Raw genomic sequence first — 26,664 nt, 5'->3', positions numbered from 1 at the left:
GGCAGGGGCATCTGGAAGGCACAGGCTCTTCACTCCTCATGGTGTCCACGAGATCTAGGTCTGACACATGGTTTTCAGTTTATTGACTTTTGAAAGGGCAAACTGAAGTTGTGTTCACTCATCTGAATTTTGGTAGGGAAATAAACACTTTATTACTTTAATTTTTAATGTTTGTCTTGCAAATCTAATGGAAATTTTACCTGTCCTTACAAATAATAACAGCTCCCATTATTAAGTGTCTAGTGGCAGTTGATAAGTTAAAGCCTTGCACAAACACTCCTGGAGATACATGGACGTCTCATTATACAGACAAGGAAAATTAAGGCCCAAGGAAATGAAGGAATCTGCTCTTAGCCCTCAGTGAGAAGGAGACACAGCAGGGAAGAGAGACAGACCACTCTGTCTCTCTGCCCCCTGGGTACCTATGGCTCTGTTGTCTACCCCCAGTCTCATGGGCTCAATCCTGGAAACAAATGCAGCTAGCGCATTAGTCTTTATTATGGAAGAGACAGGAAGACGCAGTTCTGGAACTCAAGTCAGGCCCTGCAGTGCTGGTCAGAGGGACTCCCAGCCTGGGAAGCCTTTGTTCTATTTTTCTGTATCACCCTTCCCTGGTGACAATGCCAAGCCAAGTTTTCTGAGTCACCCAAAGCACACTTCTAGTTTTCCTCCTGCTGGTCTCCAGGAACAAAGGTTGGTAAAACCAAGTCACTTTTGCTGAATCTTCCACTTGCTACCTCTTGCAACCTCTCCTGGCAAGCAAAGTCCACAGCAGGGTCAGTGGGTATGGTGTCGGTACCAAGGAAATGGGGAAACTGGGCGTAAGGGTCACCCTTCCGCATTTCTACATACAAGAGCTGCCCAAATGGAGTGTATGTTTCCACCACAGTGCAGACACTAACTGAAACACTTTCAAGGTGTCTGGATAGGTAGACGTCTTCTGTGTCTGAAGCCCTGCTTCATTTTCCAGACCACACCGCGGTGGCTCGGCTGAGCTGGGACCTGTGGCTCCTGCTTGTGATGAGGCCATGTGCTCACTGTGCCCCTCACAGTCCCAAGCAGCAAGCACCAAGCTTGGCAGGACTTCCTGTGCCAGTGACTTCCAAGAAGCCCCACCACTAAGCAGGACTGACTCATGGCGAACAGCTCGCTTCTAGGCCCCAGAGGTCCCTGCTGGGCTCTGAAGTTTCCACATCAATGATTCCTCTTTGTCAATCTCAATTTGGTAGCTCAATTTGGGGACAAATGCTCTCCCAAAGCTGCCAGGAAGCACATAATTGCCGTTTCAACCACAGTGACTTTAAATGAACCTTTAAAAAAAAGCCCCTTTCTGGGTCTGTTGTTGAGAATTCACGCCAGTATTAAAGCCAATGGAGAGGGTACTTGTTGACAATGGTTAACAGTATACAACTGTACTACTTACAGTATATAACTACTTACAGTATTTAACTGACCAAAACGGACAATAGGCCAAAAAGCAGCATTTGCCTCTTCACTAGCTCATGATCAGTTATATTTCAATATACGAATGGCTCATTTTTCTAATACTAAAGGCTCACAATTTTTTTTTTTTACTGCTTAAATTAATTCCTTCTTCTTGATTCCACACACTGAGCACGAGAAAGGAAATAAAAGGATCAAGATAGACACACACACCACAAATGAAGAGACAGATAGAAAGGTGGGCATGAAGTCTGGGCAGGACGGGAGAGGAAGAATTAAGCAAAAAGGGAATGGGGAGGGAGGTTAGGAATAGCCAGGAGGTTGGGAAAGATTGGCAACGTATGCTCTGGTTAAAGGTAATCCCATTTTAAAAGATGAGAAAGATCAGTATAGGGTATAGAGCTGCAGAAGACAAATGTGTGGGGACAAATAGACTTAAAGAGTGGAAGAGAATAAGGTGGAAAGGAGAGGGGTGAATACCTGCGAGGACCAGAGGGCTGGGGGCAGACTCACCATCCTTGCCTCCAGGGGCATTCCTGGATCGTGGTGGCAGAGAGGGGCAACTGCCACTGTCCTGCACTGTCCTGCAGGTCAGTGAGAGACATTTGCAGCTACCAGGCAGAGACCTTCTGGGAGGTTCCAGTTAGGGGGGCAAAGGTGACCGGGCAGCTCAGCCCCTCCCCTGGGCTGGCCCAGTGGAGTTTTGGGCAGGAGGCACAGATCCTGGCCAGGCGGCTTCACAATAGAACTATATTTTCTTGAACTCAAGCAAAATAAGGCTATTCTTAGAAATCCTGTAAGGCCAGTATAAGAATATTTTAACTCAAATATAGATGTGCCTGGGAAAACTCGCCTCCTCCAACATGAGCCTGAGCGGATCCTCATCTAGGAATAAGGACGAAACACAACGAACAGACCGACCATAACGAGACAGGTTACCACCAGCTGGCGATGCCCAGAGCTGGTATCCTGAGTCACCCCACCAGGAGGGGGCAGTGGCCATCACCATCCTGCCAGCCGTGAAAGCAAGGGAAAGCTGGTCTCTGGGACTTCACCTCTGGCTGACAGCCCTTCACCCTGCCCTGGCCAAATGGGTTCTCATGGGCATGGACCCGGAAGTCACACGCCACTTATTTGGTTGTGCTGTGGATACTGAGGTACCACTTGAAAGCATCTTCCATGTGGTTCTCAACCCTGGCCTTGAGTCCAATTACTTGGGGAGCTTTGCTGACTGCGTGTTCCCACACACCATCACGGGAGGTGCCGACACAGCTGAGGAGAGGATGGCTGACTCACGAGCAGGGCAAGTGGGAGACGGAGCCAGCGCCAGAAGGCCCTTGGCCAGGCGACACTAGGAACACAGCGCAGCAGGAGAGGGAAGTGGTTCATCCCGAGAGCAGCAGAGCAGAATAAGTACAAGGCCATGTGGCGGGGACCCAGGTTTGAACCGTGGCTTTAGCACTCACTATGCAATCGTGAGTTAATCACTTAACCTTTCTGAGGCTCCACGCTTCTCTGAGAAAGTGAGGACTCCCCTCAGGAAGCTGCTGGGGGGATGGAAATGAGGTCACTAAGCTCAGCCTGGAGCCTTGTGCTTGTCACCAGTGGGTCACTGTGGTGGGGGGTATGCTGTGAAGGGCACTACCTTTGAGGTGCTGACCCCCCAACACTGCTGCTTCCTAGGGCAGGAAGCAGGGGTAGAGGCAACGGCTGCATTTTCAAAGATGTTTCTGCACAGCTTGCTCTCCTTCCTGCTTGGGGAAGAAACCGCGGGCAGGCGGTCTGGAGACCCGCCCACAGCCTGGGCACAGCAGAGGCTGGGCTGATAGTGCTCTCCACTGACATCCCCCACGCCCCTCAAGCTTTCTGACATAGCGGCATCTCAGAGAGAAAAAGGGGCCTTAGCCTTTATGAGGAAGTTGGGGTGTAATTGCCAGATAAGCAGCTTTGTGTCAGAGAGGAATGATGGCGGGGAAGGGGTGTAGTCAAGCAAAGTTAAAAAACAAAAAAAAGGAAAACTCATTTGCTTACTAGCCTTACTTTAAAAGTTACTTCCGGCAGCAGTCTTCTGCCCACCTGTGACTATGCAGGTGCTTCTTTCCACCAGCTCTCTCCAGAGCTCTGCAGGGCAGCAGCCTCCTGCCTGCCCGTGACCTCTACCTCCCAGGGCTTCTCTTCACTGACCTCCCTCAGCAGAGGCCGCTGTCCTGAGGCCGCCCACCTGCAACCATGCAGGCCTCCCTCAGCAAACCTGTCCCTTTCAGAGCAGCTCATCCTGCCCACTTGTGCCTATACAAGTGTCTTTTACTCTTCTGTCCCCTTCCTCAATAAACCTCTTCTTTTAAGTAAAAATAAATAAATAAATATTACTTCCAAAGGTTTCTGGTAAACTATTTTTATTTTTGATAAGATTTCTGGTGGCTAGGTATGGAATGAAATCACAGCAAACAAGTCTTGAGTCTATTCTACTCCAAATTTCCTAGCCCCAAACAAGGAGGAATTAGAAGGTAACACTACTCTTCTTCTTGTCCTATAGAGTGATCGCAAGAGTATAAAAAGATAGGATGTGACCAATCCTTGTTGAAATTTATAAGTTTCTTTAAAAGTTCATTTTAGACTTCATTAAGATATGAGAACTCTATCTCCTGCACGTCTGGCCAAAAGTTTACTTTTTTACTATAGTTGGAAAGAAAAGAGGCCTTGCACACAGTCCTTCACTAGGGAGATCAGCTTTGAGACACTCAGAAATAATCTTTTCGTGCTGTGTAAACAACTAGGACTTAGAGGCAGCAGTCCTGAGGCTAATAAGTTTTCATATGTTTATTACAAATAATGCTCATTTCAAATTCTGAATCCAGAGAAAACAAAATCAGCTGCAACTCCTCCCTCCCCAGGAGCTAGGTCCTGGCAAGACAGCTCCATCTCAGTAAAGCTGCTTTTGTACACTCCTTACTATGGGCAGAGCTCCTCTGGTGCTAATCTCTGAGCTGATGGGTCTTCCCAGCTGCCCTCCAGCCCACAGGCAACCTCAACTGGGAACAGAGAAGCTCCTGGCCCCTAAATACATAAATGAAAAGTCCTTAAAGCGACCTAAGACCTTACCCTCATTTGTAAAAAGCATCCCCCTGATTGAATTCATCAGTGATCGGGTAGGTCTGTCACCTAGGAAGGGGGAATGTGTGATGGGGGGTGGGGGGAATCCACCCTACTTTAAAAAGATCTCCAGGGATCTTGAAAAATTATACTCAAGTTTAATTACCTTGCTTATTACGCATTGTTTATATCCAATCTAATTTTTTCCTTTTTACCCTATTAAGACTACCTCTTTCCTTTTGTTCTTGAAAAAATAAACTACAGGTCAGACGTTACCATGTCATCTCCCACTGCTTAGATTTCTAGGCAAAATAACTCCAGCTGCCTCCTTGCCTGACTTGATGTGACCAAAACGCCACTGTCAGGCAGGGCTGCTAGATGACCCGGCAGCTCGGCGAGTGAGGCCACGAAGCCTTATTCAGGCCACAGCCAGGCTGATGTGGAAGCCGCTGTGAGGCCTGGGACAGGCCAGGGCAGCCTCTCAGTCCACAGGGGATGCGGCTCTCCCAGTGCTCTCCAGGGAGCTGTCTCTGCCCATGCCTATGCTTCCTGGAAGGCTGTGCCTGTGACATCTTCCCTGCAAGGACACCTCTTTTATGAATGAGTGCTCAAGTACAAATAAAGCACAAATAAAAAACTGCACTTGTTTAAAATTACCCCTCAAAATATATCTGTCCAAACCAATGGGCTGTTCCTTTTTTTTTTTTTTTTTAAAGATTTATTTACTTATGCATATAAGAACTGGGCTACAGGGCAAGGGTGCAAGGTGTGGGATAGGTGAGAGGACCCACCAGAGAGCAGAGAGGGGAGCAGCGGGCAGGTCAGGAGAGGTCTGCCATGCCATGTGGGTCACCTCCCTAGTCAGAATCAAACTTGTGCTGCAGGGGCTGCGGAAAGCTTCATTGTGCTGTGCGTTAACCTGTTGTGCCACCAGCGAGGGCCAATGATGGTCTTGAAAGAGGAGAAATGCAGCAACCCAAGATAAAAAGGCCAGGTTATCTCACAGCCAAATCAGTGATTAAAATTAAATCAACAGCTTTAATTTTTTAGATCTGGATTTGTATGGAAAACTTTTTCTGTTGTTCAAAATAGACTCCAGGCATGAAAGTTTAGGGACTCCTAGTTAGCACTTTACAGGGAGACCAAAAAAGGGAATATGGTTTAACAAAATCTGTATCCAGCACATCCTAGCATGTCATCTCATCTATGCTAAATGATGGATAAAAGCTTGGTGAAGGACTGAATGGATGGCTTGGCCAGTACTGAGACTGCTGTGTGGGGTGTTTTGTTGTTAGTTAGAGCAGAGCAGCACTGAGGTAGTTGTGGTCCTATGCCTTTGCCCAGAAAGCACTTTGGTTCCACAGTGACAAGCCTGCGCTTGCCAACACTTGCAGGTGTTCACTGAGCCCTGCTGTGTGCCAGCAGGGTTCTCAGTGGCCTATCGGTGCATGCTCTTGCAAATGCCCCCATACCGGATAAGGTACCATGCGCAGTCTTCCCTAGTGATCTGCCTCTTGTGAACTTCTGAGAACAGAGTCATGTCTTTTTCATGGCACTATGCATCCTCGCTTCTAAGGACAGTGCATGGCACATCAAGTGACTGTGCCATTCAAATGCACAAAGCTCACAGACCTCAACATCTCATCCTAGAAGAACATTTCATGAACTTGTATCTGTGTACCTCATCCACTCCCCTTTCTGGGACATGCAGCCAAAGCTCAGACAATCGCTGGGGCTAGGATAATACTCAGGGTATTGCCTCAACTCAACTTTTAGAACCTTCTTTGATACCTAGACTTCTTTGTCCCTCTAAGGAATACCTCTTAGTTAGCAGTTCCAAATACCCACCAGTTCTTTTGTGAAGTGCTTTCTAGCCTTTATGTCATGTGTCATCACCCACCATAGCTGCCTACCTCTTTGGGAACTCCTTATCAAAGAGATACACCTTGGGGGTCCAGGACAAGAAGTGTCTAGTGACAAATTATCTGTGTACATAGCAACTGGGTCATTTTCCTGTTGACAGCTGGCACTCCTCCCTCCTGCCCATCAGTCACAATGACTCAGCTTCTCTGAGTCACAGCCCAGCCACCAGCACTCTGTGACCATCACCAATACAAAGCCACGGTGGCTGGGCACAGATAGCTATTCCCAGAGCCCCACAGGTGCACAGCATTAAAACCAAGCGACATCAGCTGCCCCATTAGTCATGTACTGGCGAAGAGAATATGATTAAGTCATCATCTGGGTAGACTCTAGAATTACAGTCAGCAAGGAGCAGGAAACCACCACAAAATGCAAGGTTAAAGGGAAGCCAGTGATGGGGAGACAGCCCTTAGCCACCAGGAAGAATGCCAATGTGAAAAGAAAGTGATAGCATGGGAACAGAGAGGCACATGATTTTCCTTTAATTACCTTCAGATATAGGGCTAGGAGTAGATGCAGGAAACTGGTAGGTAGGAGTATAAGAATTGTCTTCTGTAGCAGAGAAAAGCAGTGGATTTTGAAACTACCCACCGTGAAGTGGAGGAACTAGCAAGTTCCCAATGATGACTCTTTCAGATGATTACCTATTTTAGTGTTATTAAAGCACACGCCATCACACGTAAAAACAGATTAATGAATTAGAAAGAACTTAGTTATTTTAATATAGCACATCATGCAAATGAGTGAAATAAAATGTTCACCAACAAAAAACAACTATAAAAACAAAAACTAAAAGCCAATCTTATCCTATAGTGAAACTCTAATTAATGTAAGGCTAGGACAACAGTTATGCTGTCTAAGTTTATGGTACCTTCAGAATTTTGCTGGATTTCATGAAGTTCGGGGAATTTGTACGTAGGGAAATAGGGGTTTTCCTCAGGAGTGTCTGGGCAGAGGAGCAGGTTTGGAAGAGAGAATACAGGAAGATACAAATGGAGAGAATGAACGAATAGGAATCTACACACAATTCAGGCTCCGTGAATTCTGGAACATTCTAAGCTTCATTGATGATATGGAAGAAATTAAAAATGCTTTAAAAAATCCAGTCCTTTTGCCTGAATTACTGAGACACATCTACACAGACAATAACGTTTCTCATCTTACACAAATAATTCCACATGCACAGTTCCAGTGAGGGACACTTAGCACAAAGTTTCAAGTTTTCACCTTTTGTAGGTAAAAAATATGAAATATGCTAATAGTGTGTAATAAAAAAAAACACTACCCTAAAATGGTTTCTTTGAAAATCAAAGACATTAGAATCACAGTAGACAAACAGATTTCTTAATTTTTCGAAGACCTCTGCCGGCCATAGGGCAGTTATATTTAGAGGCTGTAATTTGGGCTGAGTTATCACACAGGAGAGGCCCAGGGCTGCCTCGGGACAGAGTTCCGCACTTTCCTCAAGCGCACTGCTGCGTCTTGGCACTGAGCGGCAAAGCTGGGCCTAAAGTTGAGACAGACGCAGATTGCTGGAGAAGATGGGCGCTGGCCACTGGAGGCGACCGGCGCACCTGCTGTCACCCCATCAGTGTCCCAGCACTTGGCCTGGCCAAAGCACTGCGGTCACCCACCAACCGTAGTGGATTTACTCTGGGCTCAGAAATGATAAACACTGAGCATCTCAACTGTTCAAGACAGTTTGAAGTGGGGCACAGCCAAATCATCTCAAATGTGGCAAGAGCTAATTAACTGATATTAGCCGGCCTCAGAGGCTGCTCACTGAGACTTAGGTCAACAGGGACCAGGACGCTTTTGCCCTGCCTCTATGTGTCATCGGTGCCAGGCGGCCAGACTGGATTTGGCCACAGGGAAGGACAGGATGCTCTGCCTGCCTGCGGGAGGAGAAGTGCCCTTCCCATGGCGCCACTTCGTCCTGCCGGTCAGCTGACCGGCAGAGGGAGCTGGTGGGGTCATGGCCTGCCGGAGCAGGGCGGGGGTGAGGGGCATCTCCCACCATGCTGCCGGCCCCAGCAGTCCTGATTTGGAAGCGCTTCCCTCCAGCCTGAGTGGCCCCGGTGTGTCAGTTCTGGACCGACTCTCAGGGACACCTGCCCAGTGCAGCTCCCAGGCGGGGCAGATTATTTTTCATACTAACACCTCCTCCCGGGGGGGACCATGCATTCTCCTTCATGAGGCAGGATATGCTCTCGTTCCAACCTGCAATACCCCTCGGCAGAAGGGAAGCGGAACAAACCAGAGTATGTGACAGGCCCAAGGTCACATGAGTGCTGGGGGCACTGAGTCCAGGTGAAACACTTTTCTGGACCCCTAGTGCAGTGCGCTCCTAACTTGCTCTGCTCACAAAGCAGTCAGGGAGCTGCGCTGAAAGCCGGAGCAGGCGGGACTCAGAGCAGCCAGAGTCCCAGGCAGGCAAATACTGGAGCACAGTAGAGGGATGGGCTCAGCCTGCTGCACCCCACATGTGGGGGAGGACTAGAGAGCTGGCCTTAAGCCCCACAGGCAAGGCAGGTGCGAGCGCTCCCTCCCTCCTCCATGCTGGGCGAGGCAGCCGAGGCCAATGAGGTCAAGCCGCAGGGCCCAGCCTCTGCTACTGGAGAGGAGAGGTTAGAAGCGCCTCACATTGTTAACACAGGGCAGATTCTACACGTGGAGAGCAGTACCTCTGTTTAGTTTGTGGATCTGCTTAAACATGGTCTTGTACCAGTCTTTTGATCTCTCGGTGTTCTGGAGAAAAAGGCAAAGAATGAAATCAAATGGAAATTTGGGCACATTTCAGAATGTTTGTTATGATAAGATCAAAATGGAAAGGACAACATCTGAAACCAAAACTCGAATGCCTATACTTGGTGACCCCACACTTACATCTTTTTTTTAAAAATGCAAAACTCCTGAGGAAGAACAGCCCAGGAGGCTCAAACCTACATCAGCAAAGCAACACTTGGCCGAAGGGTGTAGATTTTGAACAGGACGGACAAGGACCCACTTGAAATGTGTCCATTTTTGTACAATTTTCTAAAAGTTCATTTTGAGACATTTTTCATATTTAAGTGACTAAAGTCTCCTAGAAACACAGGACAAAGAATATTTGCGTATCAGGAGACATCTTTCCCCATTTCAGGTTGCTCTGTAGAAGTGTATCTAAGTCACTCTGCATCGGGCCGGGTTTACAGTTCATAAACTTGGGCAAGTCTAGAGAGCTTCCAGTGCTAGAGTCTTCCTCCTAACCACAATGCTGGGCTGTTTTTAAGATCAAATTAAAATAAAGGGACAGGGATTTTTACAGATCTCTTTACAGATGAGATAAAATACATAAAGTCTAAGTGAACTGCCCAAGTTGGGGTGGGTGGGGAGAAGGAAGGGCACCTGGTGGTGGGGGCGGGCCTGGGAGCTGAGTAGGCCGTGCAGTCCTAGACAAGGAGCACAATACCTCTGAATCGCTGTTTCCTCATCCATACAATGGGGATGATGTCAGTATCCACCTTGTAGAGTGAATGCTGTTAATGTGAGATAAGGCACCTAGCACAGGAGCTGCAATTACTACTAGAAATCCTCTTTCTATTTACTATTGCTATTATATACTTATTATTACTTGAGGCCAGACTAGTAATAATCCTCTTTCTACTTACTATTGCTATTATATACTTATTATTACTTGAGGCCAGACAACTCTTTTGAGTCGTAACCCACTGCTACTTTTAATCAGTCTCTTCAAACTAGTCGGTTTGCTTAGTAGAAATCACAGAAGTAAGTCACAGCTAGCGTTCGGATGGGCACATGGAGAAGAAGAGAATCCCCCTAGCCCAGTTCCACAAATCAGGCTCCCCTGAATTCCCTCAGGCTGGCTGAAGGCTGGCATGCCTGTGTATCAGGGCCAGCGGGCAGGGCCACTGCCAGACCCAGTGTCTGAGGCCTCGGCATATGCAACGGGGAGCCTGAGCCGGGCCCTCCCTCCAGACTTCTCTAACCCTCGCAGTGTCTGAGCACGCGCCTCAGAACAGGCACGTCACCAGACAGGAAACACTACCTACAACACAGGCCCATAAACACACACAGGCCACTCAGTTCTGCTGCAGGGAAACCTCGCCTTTGTTCCTCCCAGCTCTCCTGACATTCATGCAGAAACAAGACCCTTTTCTCATGAGGCTTACTGACCCCTAACACACACTTTGGGAGCAGCGGCTATACTCTGAGCCCAAGCCACGGGGCTGGGGCACAGCTTTGGGGGAACAGATGGTGCTGAGGACCCCCCTGCAGGAGGCCTTAGCACCTCTAGGGTGCAGTTCATATGACTCAGGGGTGCACTCTGTCCCGGCTTCAGATGCAGCTTTGGGAGTACATCTAGGTCACACCCCTACCCTGAGCGGGATGCCCACTTCGTCCATAGAAACATCGCTCAGGTCCTGAGTGCTCTTGGCCACCCGCCGACTGTCATCCTTAGCCTTTTTTTCAGAAGTCCTGGCAGGTGAAGTGGGTTTTTCCTGGGTTGGTGCCGAGTTCTGCTCGCCCACTCTTCTTTCCGACACAGGATCTAGAAAAGGGAAACCACTGTAGTTGAAGCTCTTCTCATAGCTACAAAACAAAAAAAGCTCCCAAACAAGTGAGCTAGGGGAAAGTGTGTCGGCTAATTCCTAGTTGGCAAGAATTTCACTCAGAGGTCAGCAAATTAGGACACAGCCACACCATCCCTCCACCGACTTCTTACCCTTGTCTTTGCACTCCAATGGGAGAGTCGAGATGCTGAGGTAGAAACCTTAGGACCTGCAAAGCCTAAACTATTTACCACCTGGCTCTTTAAAAGAATGTGCTGACAGCATGGGCCGTGGCCTACAGGGTATCGCTGGTGCTCCAGACACCCCTGTGGACCTGGCAGTTCTAGAAACTCAGGAAACAGGTAAAACCACAAGGAAGCAGCCAAATAATCAAAAGTCTTTGCTTTAAAGACTTTGGGAATCACTTAACTTTTCGGTGCCTCCACTTTTTCATCTGAAAACGGGGTAACATTTGGCAAGTTGGGTGATGTTGTGAGAAGAGTTAAGAGAACTGATGCCAAGTTGCTAAGAAAGCTGGAAAATCCTGGGGGCACCTTAGTTTCTGTGATTCCGGACTAGAGGTTACAAGGCTAGCATACACACCTGGCATGGTCTACAGAGTGTATAAATTACTTAGTATAAGCTGTTATCCCAAGTCACACGCCTTCATTTGAAGACTGATCACCTGCCTGGCTACCCATTCACACACCCTGGACTCAAGGGGAGCCCTCGGAGGCTTATAGCCCAGGGGCTGAAAAGGAGCAAGAGCCAGCCAAGTTAATGCAAGATGCCCAGGAATGAAAGAGGAGGCAGCATTCAGCTCAGCTGAGGAGCTGAGGTTCAGGACAGACCTCTCGGTGGAAGAATTTAGTCAAACAGGAAGTGAAGGGTGCTCCTGGCAGACACAGCGGCGTGAACAAATACACAAGACCTCTGCCTGTGTGCCAGACATGGTGCTAAACTCTTCCCCTATGTTATCTCAGTTCATCCTCCCAACAGCCCTTTGAGAAAAGATATTACTGCCCTCTGCGTTAAACATACATATATAGGGCCTCCCTCGTGGCGCAAAGGGTTGTCTTAGCACTATGAGCTATCCACAGTCACTGCAGCAGTTTGATCTCTGACCAAGGAATTGACCCACATGGGGCACCAGACCTCTCCTGTCTTGCCCGCTGCTCCCCTCAGCAGTGTATTTCAGCCAATCTGCCTGTTCTGCCTCCACTCTAACTCTGGTGAATCCTCTCGCCCCCTGCACCTCTGGCCTGTACCCCAGTTCTCCTATGCATAACTAATCTTAAAAAACACACATACAGTTCAGGGGACCAAGGCACAGGGAAGCTGAAGGAGCCTGCCAGAGCCGCGCAGCCAGCACAAGCCAGCTGGGGCTAGTCCAGCGTTCGTGGTCCTCTGAGCCACCTCCTGTCTTGCCTCCCTCAGAGATGGCACCAAACTTTCTAGCCAGGAAAAATGGTCTGATCCAAACCTAGAAGTTAGGGCAGGAAACTGGGCTGCAGAAGGCAAGAGCCATGGTAATTTTGAGGAGGTGGCAAACATTTAGGTAGAAATACCGTAGAGGCCCAGAAGAACATGAGAATGAAGCCCAGGAGGAGTATGATTCCAGAGCCACAGGCACAAACATGGGCGCTGAAGTCAGTGGAGGGGAGGGGAGTGAGATCCAGGGCTGGGGTCATACATGGAGGAAAGTCAGTTGTGGGCTAAGAAGCAGAAAGGACTCGCCAAAAGATGCAGGAGTTGTCAGGAGGATAGTGGATAAACCAAAAAGGCACAGGGAGGTGTCACTGACACCAGAGAAAACAGAATTCTAAGAAGTGGGTGGTCAGTGCATCCCAAACAAGAACAGCAACAAACACGCACCATGGAAACAAGCTGAGGAGGAGGAGGCGTCAGATTAGGCAAAAGGGGAGCCACAGACTCGCTCTGAGAGAGCCATTTTAAGAGGGCATTTCAGGGGTCAAGGGGTGAGCAGGAAGCGGGGTAGGAAGTGGGATTAAGGGCGGCATGGAGGGAGGAGCATGTCAGCTGACAGATAAGTCTAAATATTGGGAGTGGGGGGAGATGGGGAGGCAGGAAGGTTAGGCCAGGGGAGGCATGAGGTGGAGTGAAGGGGGTGGTGATGCGCCTTGGGAGTCTGTGAGGTGCTCAGTCGGCCTCTGCTTGCTCGCGGACAGGGTCTCATCTTTGAGGAAGGCAACGGTGCAGCAGCGTGCTGGCCCAGAGATTAAACTCGGCACAGTGGGGGTGGGGAGGGTGGGCACACACAAAGTGAACCTGGGGACAGCAACTCCCTCCACTTCAGTCTGCTCAGGGGGGTGAGCCTGCAGGATTTCAGACTAACTTCTCAAACAGCTATTCACTCCGGGGCCGCAGAATGACTTCGAACATTCTGTGCACGCGCAGCCTAATGACTACGCCAGAAAACCTGACTCCTGGCACCAACACCACGAGCTTTAAAGAACAGTAAGGTTTTCCACAAAGACTGGCTTGACAGAATGTGCTATCATGCTCCAGGAAATTCCAACACAAAGCCAAGGTTTTGACAGGAAGCGTGAAGAGCAGGGGGATTTCAAATGGCCAGAGTCGTCTTTTTCCGGGTGCTGCTGAGCCCCGCCTCCCTGCAAAGCCTTGCCAGGGGAGGCTAGCTGCAAGCGTCACCTGTCACCTCGGCTGGGAGGCGCTAGCACTCCCTTTCAACGTCAGCTCTCTGGAGGAGGCAGATCACAGACAGGCCATTCTCAGTTTCCAGACCAGAGTAAGTTTTAAAAAATTGTTAGGGCAGGTGGCTCTAACCACAAGCACTTAATTATGGATCGCGGCGGCCAGTCTCAGGGCTGGTGCCAGCCCTGCCAGGCCTTTGGATCTATAAAGACGAGCTCTGCTGGGTTATTTCACCTGAGAAGCTTGTGAGCATGTGATCTGTGATTGAACTGATTTCCATCTACAGAACCGCAGTCTCTGAAGAAAAACGTTCCTTTACAGAGACCACGTGAAGTGACACTTCCCTGTACCACAGGGCCAGGCCTCTGCTGAGGCCGTGTTTCAGGAAGCTGCGACCTCTCACTCGGCAGGTCTGCTCCTCACAGAACCTCCTGGAGCTCTCCTAGTTTTACCCTGGTCTGTCAATAGGTGGGTCTGGGAAAGGGTCACTAGGTAACCAGGTTGCTCACAGCCTCAGACAGGGCCTCGGTGCCTGCAGGAGGGGCCAGTTTCCCTCAGCTCCGCGCCCTTGGCGCTGTGACTGCGGCTTCCAGCCAAACGTGCACCTCCCTGGGAAGGGAGGCAGGCTGCCGCCTCCTTGCCAACCCCCCATTCCAGGTCTTGTCATGTACCTGATCTGTCTACCCAGCAGGCCAGGATCTTCATGAGGCCAAATACCATGTGAGTCTGCCCCCATGATTCTCCCTGGGCCTGAAAATCAGACAGGACCAATAAAACCCCTTCTCAGGGTGATCACCCCCGGCGTGGTGGACAAAGCCTGCCTCACACACCGGTGCTGGCCAGCCCCTGCCCCTGCAAAACTGCCTGAAAAGGAGGTCTGAACCAAGGGTGCTCATTCTCTCTGAACAAAAGCTGCCCTCATGCTGTGCTCTATTCAACACCTTGGGTGCATCTGATCGCAGACTGAAGGAACACTGAGAGGACGGGGATGCGCCTACCAGCCTGGCAGAGAGGCCCTGCCCATCACACGGCATTTCCCAGTGGGCCAAGCCACCCCGAGCTGTCACAGTGGTCCTCAAACTTCGCGGAGGCGAGCGAGAACGGTCTTCATTTCTCGCAGGAAGGTGCAGTCCCTTACCCAAGGGACAACCTGCTAAGAGAGACGGCACGCCCACAGCCACGTCTCTGACTTGCGTTTGGTGCCTTTTTCATCTCTCCTGCTCCCTACACACTCCCAAGGCAGGAGGGACCCGGCAGGAGCCGCCTCTTACTCAGAGCCACCGTTCTCAGACCAGGGAGCGAAGTGGGCTGGAGAGCGGCAGCTCTGGGCGGGGGAAAGGGCACCTTGGGCTCGGCCACGGCCTGTGCTGGTCCTGAGGCCAGGTCCTGATAGAGCGGAGGGGGCGTGACAGCCCCGTGTCCTCCCTGCCCTCCCCCCCCACACCGCAAGGACAGCATGTGATGAAACAACACAAATGATGGGCAGCTGCTCAGGGGACTGTGCTTTTGCTGCCCACTAGACCAGGAGTACCTGGCAGGCCGGAGGGTGGCCACAAAGCTATGACGTGCATGTGGGCTAGCACATGTGTGCCTTTTTCAAGAGCAAGAATCTGCTGCCTTTGTTAAGACTGTGGTGGCTGCACACCACCACACTGGACGCTGCTGCAGGGCAGCAGTCTCCTGACATGACCTGGCTCAGGGCCCGGCACAAGGTACTCAACAAATGGCGGGCCAGCAGGGAGGCACCTGCTGACCACATGGCCTCGCATCTCTCTAGAACCTCCTGAGAGCTGACCCTCAGTGCTGCTTGCGAGGACGACTGACGTGACGCGTTCCCACAGGCGGCAAAAGCTGGCCTGTGGTCTGCACAGATAAACTACAGGTGACATCAGTAACTGCCTGCAGCCGCGCCATCACCAAGAGCCGGGGTCGCGGGCGCTGCAGAAGGCCAGAGTGGTGCAACACTCCCCTCGGGGTTTCTCCACCTTTCCACTCAGGTTTCTGCCCTCCCCACCTTGCCGTGATCCTGCACACCCCTTCAGGGGCTGAGCCCTGGTAAATGAAGTGATATCTGCAGTTGCTGCCCACCAGTGTCAGCTCGATGAAACCTGCTACACTAAAGTTGTTGGTACAGGGGCAGCAGCATCCTGGGGGGAGTTTGCTAGAATGCGCCAAGTCCAGGAAATCCAAATGTCTGTACTGCGACCTAGGTATCCGGGTCTGATAAACTCGAGACCAGCCCTCTATCACCCTCCTCCAGGCTTGGCTGCTCAGGAGGGTCTCACCAGGGTCCATCATCCCAAGTCACCTACAGCACCCACCAAGGAGAGGACCTGCCCCTGTACCAACTCTAACCTGTCACATCCTAGCATGTAGAGAAGCAGGAGACAGGAGTCTTCTTCAGCAAGGTCTGCCATGGAAACGCCTGGTTCTCACCCCCAATATCCTGTTCTTACCAACCCCAAGCACTTGTCACAGATCCTCAGGACAGTTACTCGCTTGGGTTACTGTCTGGCTGGCCCCCACTGGCCTGTTAGCTTCATCCTTGTGGTCCAGCAAGAGAGGCCCTGACGCATCTGAGGAGCTCATATAATTTTGCTGATTGAACACCAGGTAATGGCCAGAAATGGCTTTCATGGGAATAGGTGTTAATGTGTGAGTAAGTAGTTCTCACTTACCTGAAAGGCTACTGAGTCGTTTCTGCTGTTCTGTGATAAAAGAAAAAAATACACAGCATAAATGAGATTTACACAACACAATAAGCCCAAGAAGCCTCAACAGAATGTGTTAGGATCCTCAAATTGGTGTCTTCACTGTTCTGCAGGTTAGATGATGAAATGTGTGGGCTGGCTGAATGCAGGGGTATCAATGGGACTCCCGTTATTAAGCATGGCATCTTCCCCTGAGTCCCGAAATGCACCAGGACCCAGGAAACTGCCACTGTTTTCGTGCTGGATCGTGCCATAAGAGGATGTGATTGTTCAAGGACACCCTCCCAATAATCCTGGTTCAAGTGACAGGATTTTTAGGATTCAATCTTCATATCCTTTGAGGAAGATGCAATTTAATTATAACCATGGCAACTGCCATTGCCTGGGAGCCTGCTAAGTGTCAGACGTTGTTTTAAGAGCTTTCACACATGCCAACACTGAATCTTTGCAACCACCTTAGCAGGTAGATCAGCACTGGCTGAGGGACCTCAGGTAAGGGGCACAAATTACCCAAGGACACTGAAAATCAGAGCTGGGCCAGAGCCTGCCATTCCCAGCCCCCACCAGCATGCCCCTGCTGTCACTAATACCCTGTGTGGTTCACTCTCTTAGCCCCGGGGCATTCTCAAGGAGGGAAGGCAGTGCTCTGTCTCTTGTGCTGTGGGACAAGTACAAAAATGACCTTCAGCTTCCACAGCTGCTAAAGATAAAGCAGCCACACAGATAAAAATAGACTGCTTGCCAGCCCCTGGGTACTGCCACCACCCTCCTGGCCCCACCCCACCTCCCTCCAGAATCAGCCTGGGTAAGAATAAACGGAGCAGCAGGGAGGCTCAGCAGCACAGCCCGTCTGCCCCGGGCATGGCGTGCGGCTCTCTTTGCTGCTTAAACAGAGGGCTCTGCTCTGCCAGCAACCTGCCCGGTTACACCAACCAGTCAAGGAAACTCTGAATCAGTTTCCTCATCTGTTAAGCCAGAGTGCTCGTGGGCCCCCAGATCCCAGACCAGGTCTGCAAGCTGGGCACAAGACCTTCCCCAGCAGGCGAAAGCACATTCATTCAGTTCAAAAGACGACACTGCTCCCTCTTCGGGGTATAAAAGGGCCTTTCTGTCACTGAACTGTAAGGGTTACCGACAGTGCTGCTTTCAGGGGTGCGGTCTAGCAGTCAGGAATGAGTGACCCTACAGGGTGGTCCCCAGCGGCCTCACGTGCCCATAAGAGCCTAAGCCCTCGAAGCACGGAGGCCGTGCGTTTGGTGCGGTTGGCGCCTGACAGGACTCGTGCCCTGAGAGTTTTCAGGAAGGTACAGAATCATGGCCCTGCTCCACTCTCCTGAACCCAAATCTCCAAGCTGAGAGGAGTTCCAGGATCCTCTCTACAATAGCAATTGAGAAGCCTTGAGAGCCATCTCCCTCTTTCTGTCCTGTGAGTGCTCGATTCAAGCCCTCCTCCCTAGACGGATGTTAAGAGATCTGCCTTCAACACATGCAGCAGGACAGTTCAGGGAAGAGGGAACACCACTGGTGCCAGGCCAGAGGTGAGGGGCAGTTTCCCCCATTACCGTGTGGAGCTGGCTCGGGCAGGGTTACTGTCTCATGGTTCCTGAGACAGTCTGCGCAGGATAAAAGGGGACCTTCTTTAGGATGACCAAACTTTACTCCAGAAGTGGAGTAAAGTTATCGTTCCCTCAGGAGACTTCGCAATACGTAAGAAAATGTTGTCGGGGGACTGTCTCTGAGACAGAGCAGAGCTGCCAGGCTGGGTAAATTCCAAAATGAAGCCAAAAACACTTGACCTAAGCCCCGCTGATGATTAGTAACCCAAGGCTGGGCTGGCCAGGCTCTTCCAATCTCCCCACCTTTTCCTGCCCCACCTCCTCAGGGAACATCTGGTTTGTTCTTTACAGGAACAATTTTAATTTTAAAAAATTAATGTTATTTGTATCCTTGTGGGATTCAAACTGCACAGCTGTGATGTTTTAACTCAAGGGCAGGACTTAAGGAAAAGGCAAGAACCAAAGGCTCTTCTTCTTTGGAAGAAGAAGAATCCATTGGTTCAGGGAAGGGACAAAAAGACCTGCAGTCATTTCCATGCCCAGGGCTGTCTCGCTGGGTGTCATCAGAGAGACATGGTGGGAGCAGCTGACATTAGACTTGGCATTTCCCAAAGCCAAGTTGCCTCGGGAATAAGTCCCACTTTTGGAGAAATCACCCTTCTTTCTGGGAATTAACTTGCTTCTGTTTGAGTGGATTTTTAAAAATAAGATGAGTCATAAAGAAGCTCAGAGAGAATGAAACTTCACTTTGTCCTGCCCTGCAGACACTTTCTGGGCAGAGGAAGCTGCCGCTGCCAGTAAGGGGCATGGCACAGCTGAAAGGAGAAAGGGCGCTGACATCGTTGGGGGGCAGGGCCCCTCTTACATTTTCAGAAACATACATTCATGCATCAAAATTAATATGGGGGCCACAGAGTGAAAAAAAGAATAAAACTACTAAAATAACTACTTAAGAGTTGAGTGAAAGATTGTAAGTAGGAGAAAATATTTCATTCAGTTGCCTTTTAGTTAGAAGTAGAAAACAGAAAACTCTTATATGAAAAACAATTAAAACCAGACACTAGTCTGTCCCAATTCTGGGAGTGGGGAGGGGAGGAAAAACTAGGAAGCTGTCAGAGAGTCAAAAAAGAGATTTGGTATTGAGCTTTGAGCTGTGAAAATATAATTACTGTTGGAAATTCAGACTAAAAAGCTCTTTCTATACTAAAAAATAGCTTGAAGATTTTTACACTTCACACTGCAAAAGGCTTTTGTGAAGGACAAGTTTATTCCTCTTGCAAATTCCAAAATGAAACTTGAGATTTAGAATCATCTTCTGGACTTTTGAAGATGAAGGGTCAACACAGAACAATTATTACCTCAAAACACTTACCTTCAGCTAAGCTACCCTTCACCTCAGATAACCTTTCAGAGAAGGGCGTGAACCAACTAGGAGCTGTCAGAGTAACTACACAAAACAGACATGAGATCTGTCAGCAGTGCCTGGGGCCACACAGCGGAAGGGGTGACCATCCCACCAGGCCCTGTGCCCCCGAGGGCACCGGACGTGGCCGAGCTCTGCAACTGCTGGGAAGTGAAGGCCCCGGGTCACTAAGAAAAGGCTCAACTGCCCCTATTTTAGAGATACACAAACATGTTTTCTATTTTAGAAAATTTTCCATCTCATGTTTTAATTTGGTACTCAAAATTTAGCTTTCCAGAAAATTTATGATGGCGAAGACCTAAGAGATGTATAGCACAGTTTATAAGGGGTGTCCCTGTACCTTGATTTTCCAAGTGAAGTTCCTAGAACTGTCAGGATGAGGAATTAAGACACACCTTTTTTTTTTTCCCTGTGGATACACAAGGTATGCAACATGTACCCCACCAGCTTCCACATTCAACACCGCAAATCAGGGACCTCTGCCTGCCTGCCTGCCTGCCTGCTGGGATCTAATTTGTAGGTCATGGGAGTACCCTGGGGAAGCCAGCTTCGGGGAAGGATGTGCACGGCTGTGGCACGGCAGGACTCCTGCCCCAGGTGTTGACCCCAGCAAGCAGGGGAACGGACAACGTGGAGTTCCTTTACCTCGGTTGTGTTGCAAGAGCACGATCGTAGGATTGACGATGGTTGTGGAGGGGTAGGCAGAGGACGGCTTGGTGGCGGGGGCAAAGGTTTGGGAATCAGTTCCACCATGGGAAGAAGAAACTTCATTTAGTAGAGGACCTGGGTCCTGGAAAGAAAACAAACACTGTAACCGTCAAGACGTGCAGCCTAGAGTTCATGGTTTTTAAAAAGAAGGAATCTGAATTTTTACAAGGATCTTCTTTAGAAAAGGAGATGTAAAAAAGGAGACATCAGCTCTGGTTAGTTTAATCTGGAATGCTTACTCTCTTCATTGTATTAGTAAGGAGAGAAGGGAGGGGGCGAGCGACTGGGTCTCAGCGATATCATTCATTAATTTCACCTGTGGAGCAATCTGGTTACTGAAAAAGCAAATTCAAATCAGAGTAGAACATGCAAAACTCATGCAATTCCAAATACAGTCCGAGCTGGTTTTATTGGGAAAAATCAGGAGCGTTTAGTACTCTTGCTTGTTTAAGGAATAGGAGACAAGATGAAAATAAGGTCACTGAGGTAAGAATAGTGAAGAGTTAAATACTGCTACTCTTGGAAGCTACTCTTAGCATCAGCACTACTCAACAATCTTTACTAGTGCTTGCTTCTGAGCTTTGGATATTATCTTTCCCTACGGGGACACTCTTTAATACTGAGGTGACAAAGATCTCTAAAGACTAATGAAACCCCTGACTTAAAAACCTGAAGTCTCTGCTAGAAATACCTATACAATTTTTACTAACAGAAGCTACATGATTGGAATAACACCAAACTTCTTAAAGGGATGAAAATAAAATCCTAACATATAATGAGGGTATTTATAGTTTTCTCTATCAAACTTGTATATTCTGCAAAGCTTCTATTTTACAGTTTTCAGGCCTGAGAGCCAGAATGTCATTCTTAAAGGGGTTTGAAGATAGTTCTGCCCAGACAAAAGTATGGTTTAAAGCAGTTAGGACGCTCCATCAGACATCAATGACAGACATCTGTAGGCACCTTCAGGAGGAGAGTCCTGCCTTCCTTACCCCTCTTCCTCTCTGCCTCTAATGCAATGCCCTCAAGACAGTGGGCGCTCAGAAAATGCCACACGAAAGATGGTCAAGAGCCATCTGCCAGCCAAGGTGTCTCAGAACAACTTCTGCAGCAAGAGAACAGGTGTCCACCAAACGAGGAAGGTTATCTGGGCCCGGCACATAGAAGGGGCTCCCTGAAGACACCAGCTGGGCCAGTTCCCACCTTCTGAACGTGCCCCCCTCTTGTCACAACTGCCAAATATGAGCCACGCTTAGATTAGTGAATAAAGCCTGTCCCCAAAACTTGAGAGGCACAAAATGTTTGTGTGCTGGGTGATTCGGTGATGGGAAGCCCACGGGGATTACAACTGAGATGGAAAAAGGCACAAGATGATGTAAAAGTAAACTATGTTATTTTTAAAAAAGTTTGTGTGCAAAAGTGTCTCAAGTTTTCATTTGCAAAGTGGAAAGTTATACTTGCCCTCATTTACTTCCAAGATAATGTAATGAGGATACATAACACTAGTAGAGATTGCCATAATATACCCATGAGACAAAAAATCAGGGATCTAGCTCTTTAAAGTATAAACATCTAACATGATAATTGGATGGATCCTGTGGACATTAAGCATTTTGCAAATTTACTTGGGAGCACAAGTTTTATTTCAGGAACATCAAAAAAATGGCCATTGATAAAAGAGCATGGATCAATCACCATGCATTTCCTTCTTCCCTCATACTCTCAAATAGCTTCAGATGGAACAGACAGCAGCGGGTGGCTTGGTGGTGATCCACAGGGCCCCTACTTGTAATCAGCCTCATTCAGTGGAGGCAGCTACCTGGGGCCACAACAGATCTGGCCACACCAAGTGCAGCCCTCCAGGAACCAGGCTGACCATTCAGGCATAGGACACAGAGGACACTGTCCTGGCTAACAACTCATGAAAATCTAGATCTACATACATGAGAAATTACAGGGTACATAACAAGGCTCCTCACGATGGTAATACTAGTGAGCTAAAAATAAGACTCGCTTTACATGCTGCTCTACTGAAACCTTCTGTGTAATCTCCAAAGCAAGAGTGGGTCTAAGTTCATCTATAAATTGAGCTGGGGTGAGGGGAGTACATCAGGGAAAAATCTAGCATTTTCTTCCAACAGGGCTGAGCTGTAAAGTACCTCCAAGGTTCTGGGACACATCTGGCTGGGTCCTGACCTAACTGAATCATGCTACATCTACAGTCCCTGTCCAGTATGCAGCTGTTCCCAGCTAATTTCTCATTATAATTTATCTCGCAAGTCACACAAGTTTCCTTCCAGGACTTCACATGGGGCTTCAGCTTAAGGAGCCACTGAGCCTGTCTCCTTCCACAAAGGCATGTCAGTGAACGTGTAGTTCCAGCAGCCAATTGCCACTAGATCTCTACATCTCAAAAGTGGTCCAGGGCACCTTAGCCTCAGAATCCCCTGGATGTGTGTTCCACACAGCAAAACCTGAAGTTGACAATATAAAGGAAACTTCGCTGCATCTCAGATGATCCCATGTACTCTACGCTTGGGAACAGTCCCTATTCTAAAGACCTATTCTCGAGAGCAGGATCCTGCCTTATTCATAGTCACACCCACAGAGTCTAGCAGAAAGCCTGAACAAGGCATGGCAGGAGCAGTGAGGCTAATTATTGACCAGTTGCTTATTTTTGAGGGACTGTGGTCCCCATCTGCTAAGGGCAAACCTTAAAAATGTTGGGCTTCTTTCTATATGAAGCACCTTAACAGACTTCTTATACACTCAGATCTCTTGCATACTGTAGTCCTGTGAGTAGATCCTTCACCCCCTCTTAGCATTTACACTGTGGTTCTTCCACATTCTCTCAATTCTCAGGGTTCCTGAAGAGACAATGGACTGAGTATTTTGATGCAGCTTTTTCGCCACACAGATTTCCCACCTCTGATGGGGGCCATTCTTTAAAGGATGGGGCCTGAGGCATCAGTGTCCTTTAACTACCTCTGACTACTGGGGCACTGTTTTGCCAAAAAGTCTCTGTCAGCCACTACACAGTGTGTCAGAAGTTTTCTATCTTGAGGTAACAGTCCTAACATTTGTGCGAGATTTTTATATCCATTGCTCAACAAAACTCAACTCTTTAAAATGATTGTTAATAGTCTCCATTACTGTGGATATATAAGAGTCTAGTTGCTATATCAACAAAAGAGTGAAATATCTCCTCTGCTAGAATCTCCCTGCTCCCTGGTGAAGAAAGTGGCAGAGGCCTGCTGTTGGCTTTTCCACATAATTTCCAGCTTTCCCCAGCTCTCAACATTACATCTCCTGGCTTAGAAAGAATATAATTAGCCAAAAGATCACAGAAGTTGTTTTCTCAGAAGGAAAACAAAGTCATCTCAGGAGGATGTGCATTCAAACAGGACAGAGGCGAGGAAGGCCGAGAGGCTCGTGAACAGCCACAGGGACTCAGGGTGCACACGGCAGCATGCACTCCGGTAGAAGCAATACTTCTCCAGTCACCACACAAGCACAGCAGCAGCCAACATGTCCCTCAGCACTTAGTACTTTAGTGAGAAGGGGTTTTTTTTTTTTTTTTTTACTGCCAGGAATAGACATTCAGGAAAGCTGTGAGGAGGGGGGGGGTTCCAGCAAGCTTACGGTACTTGAAACAGCTCCCGTGAGGTCAGGCTCCAAGGCTCTGTGGAGGCCCTCCGGGATCGGAGGGACCAGCGGAGGTGGTGGTGAGGATGGTGGTGTCTGGCTAACAGGGGGGAGGGAGCCAGGAGTGCGGGCTGGCTGGCTGTGGTGGGGTCGCCTCTGCAGATGTGGGGGAATGAAATCATCTAGAGTCGGGAAGGTCAGAGGTGAGCTGGCAGGGGCGGTCACCAGGACTGGGGGGCCGTGTGGCCCTAGAGATGCTGGAGGTCTGGCAGTGCCTTCTTGCCCTCTGTCAGTATTAACCAGGTAGAGAGGGACAACTATTACCTCAGGCTGGGCTGGGCTGGAGGAAGTGGCATCCTGTAGGAAATAAGGGGGTCGTTATGTAAAGGGGTACAGCTGGGAAGAAGGAATCTCATATTTAAACAGCTGAGAGTAGACATGCAATGATGTACTCCGAGAAATATTTAATCGGTGCCCTTTCCTCAGAGTCCATGAGACAGGCGGCATCGCCAGCTGGCCTCCTGACTATGACACACAGGGAAGCCCATCCAAGTTCACTTTCCATCCATCTATTTTTGAATCCTTTTAACACTTTCTGAGAGAAAATGACAGAGCAAGCAGGCAGGCTGCGCCTAACCCCCCAAACTGCTGGCAGAGCCTGAAAGTTTGGGGGTACCTAGGATTTTTTGGCACCTTCTTACAAAACAGACATTCCGTATCTCTTACTAGCTTCCAGATTCCACGCTCGGCATACTTACATATTTACGGCAAAGAGAGGGAGGGAGACAGAGAGGACTACGCTGAGGTGTTTAGAGAGAAGAATTCGGGATCAAGCCGCAGCAGTACTGACAAGGACAGGCAGGGCAGGGCAGCCCGGAAAGCAGACGAGCTGCCCATGGGAGTCTGGGAGACGGCGTAGGAGACACACAAACATTCCTAAATCCTTGCCTTGGCTGGGCAGGACGGCTGCAAAAGGTAAGGTTCTTTTCTCTTCCAGTTTTCGGGATCAGAGGTCACCTGGGGGCCTAGCACAGGTGGTCTCACTGCATCTGGGAACGCAGACCGAGTCCCCGGGGAAGGACTCTCGCCCTGGTTAACGGCATCCTTACTGATGTCAGAGAACAGCTTGGGAGGGTCAGGAGGAGGAGCAGAGGGCGCCTTGGCCGTGCCGGCTGTGCAGGACGCAAGGTTGGGAGCCGGTGCTCGAGAGCCCGCAGATTCCCGGGGAGTGCCTTTGGCTGGGTCACGTGCCACACGAGAGTTTTCTGATGCCACCCGGCAAGTGTTATTGGATAAACAAGGTACATATAAGCTGCTGACCTTTTTATTCCCGACTGCCCCATGACGTGGGTTAGAGCTCACATTCTCACTATGAACTGCCCTGGCAGCTGCGCAGTGGTGCTGGGGCTGGGAAGAAGCGCTGGGGAATGTGGAACCCAGAAGCCGGGGCTCAGGACACACCACACCTTCAGGAGCTGATCTGGCTGCCAGGGGAACAGGGATGGACTGGTGTCGTGAGGGGTTCAGCTGGCTGGGGGTGCCGGGCGGGATGTAAGGCTTGGGGGAGCCCAAGTGGAAGGAGCCCTTGTAGGTACTGTGGATGGCGTGGGGCTGCCATGCAAAGCGGTCCTCTTTAGGGAAAGGAGGACACAGGGGAGAGCAAATCAGCAGCTTCATTTTCAAAACAATATTCAAACAGGGAGAAAAGAAAGGAGGAGAAATGGAAAGAAGGATGACCATTAGAAAGCAGCATAACATGATCGGAAGAAAAAACAATTCTTGACACGTTTAGCAAATCCTCAGTTCAGATTCCTGTGGCCCCTACATTTCTCTTCTGGGTCGAGCCAAGGACTGACTCCCACTCACCTGGAGAGGCAGGCCCGGCTCTCTGTACACCGCAGGGAGAGGCCCATCCTTGACTGACCTGCACTGTCAGACCTGACTAAAGAGAACCAGGGGCTAAATGCCAGGGGAAGAAGCCCCAAGTCCTTCGATCTACTCACACACTTCCTTTCCTCAATTATTTTTCTCTTCTGCTTTCTGGCTTTAACAGCTGAAACTCCTGAGTAACTGTTATTCTTTCCCTTAGGGAACAGAGAATTGAGTCGTCACCCTTATTTGTGTTGCAGGAGACAGATTGAGTGCTCAATTCCATAAGCATAGCAAATTAGAGCTCACCAAGAAGAGAATGCTAAGGACTTGGGGTTCACATGTGCTCTTCTCAGAGGGAACAATCTGATGGAACTACTCATTAGAAGGAAGACGGCATGGGGCTGGAGGCATGTAGTCTCACATTTTTGGTGCACACAGGACAAAGATACAGGCAATGAAGCACTTGATTGGTGCACCAAATTGCTCTGTGCCTGATTTATCACATTTCGACTCCTTTTCCTTCTCCTCTACACCATCATCATGCACAGAGAAGCCCAGACAGGGGTGATCAGTACCAGACATTTGGCTTATGCCCGAAACTCAGGCTCCAGGTTTAGAGTCAGAAAGCTATTGTTCCCTGACCCTGAGACAAAGGATCAGGACACAAGGTAAACCTCCAGGCTGATACCTGTTTCATTGAAAGAACTCTGTCATTTATGGCTCATTTGGGAATTATACCCTAAGATGAGGAATGTATATTTTCCTAGTGTGCCCCACCCCCCAAATTCATGTTTAATCTCTAATCCCAAGTGATGGCACTGAAGCGAAGGGCTTTGGGAGGCAATTAAAGTTAGATCAGGTCTCAGGTTGAGGCCTCCATGATGGATTAGTGTCCTTTTTAGAAGAGAAAGAACCAGAACTTTCTCTTTCCATCAATGAGAAGGTGGTCATCTACAACCCAGAAGAGAGCTGTAAGTAGAAACCCAGCTGGGCTACACCCTGATCACGACTTTGCAGCCCACAGAACTGTAAAGAATAAATGCCTATTCAAGTCAACTGTC

The 26,664-nt window shown here is 49.2% G+C and overlaps 1 protein-coding gene across 34 annotated transcripts in view; it reads right to left on the bottom strand.

Moving 5' to 3' along the window:
• SORBS1 (sorbin and SH3 domain containing 1) overlaps window positions 1–26,664 on the bottom strand; it is a 205,724-nt gene that overhangs the window by 71,096 nt on the left and 107,964 nt on the right. For 18 of the 34 annotated variants that reach the window (XM_012723568.1, XM_012723549.1, XM_012723539.1 and 15 more), the window contains 6 exons: window positions 23,729–24,088; window positions 20,024–20,168; window positions 16,367–16,396; window positions 10,839–11,011; window positions 9,144–9,207; window positions 7,331–7,405 (listed from right to left, as the gene is read on the bottom strand). In XM_012723568.1, the coding sequence (XP_012579022.1) occupies window positions 7,331–7,405; window positions 9,144–9,207; window positions 10,839–11,011; window positions 16,367–16,396; window positions 20,024–20,168; window positions 23,729–24,088 (847 nt within the window). The remainder of the gene's footprint in view (window positions 1–7,330; window positions 7,406–9,143; window positions 9,208–10,838; window positions 11,012–16,366; window positions 16,397–20,023; window positions 20,169–23,728; window positions 24,089–26,664) is intronic. The other 16 variants (XM_012723562.1, XM_012723553.1, XM_012723543.1 and 13 more) reach the window with 3 other exon arrangements.

Source organism: Condylura cristata, unplaced genomic scaffold (assembly GCF_000260355.1).
Source record: "Condylura cristata isolate star-nosed mole 26May11 unplaced genomic scaffold, ConCri1.0 scaffold00011, whole genome shotgun sequence".
Taxonomy (NCBI): domain Eukaryota; kingdom Metazoa; phylum Chordata; class Mammalia; order Eulipotyphla; family Talpidae; genus Condylura; species Condylura cristata.
This window is presented reverse-complemented; position numbering and strand designations above follow the sequence as displayed.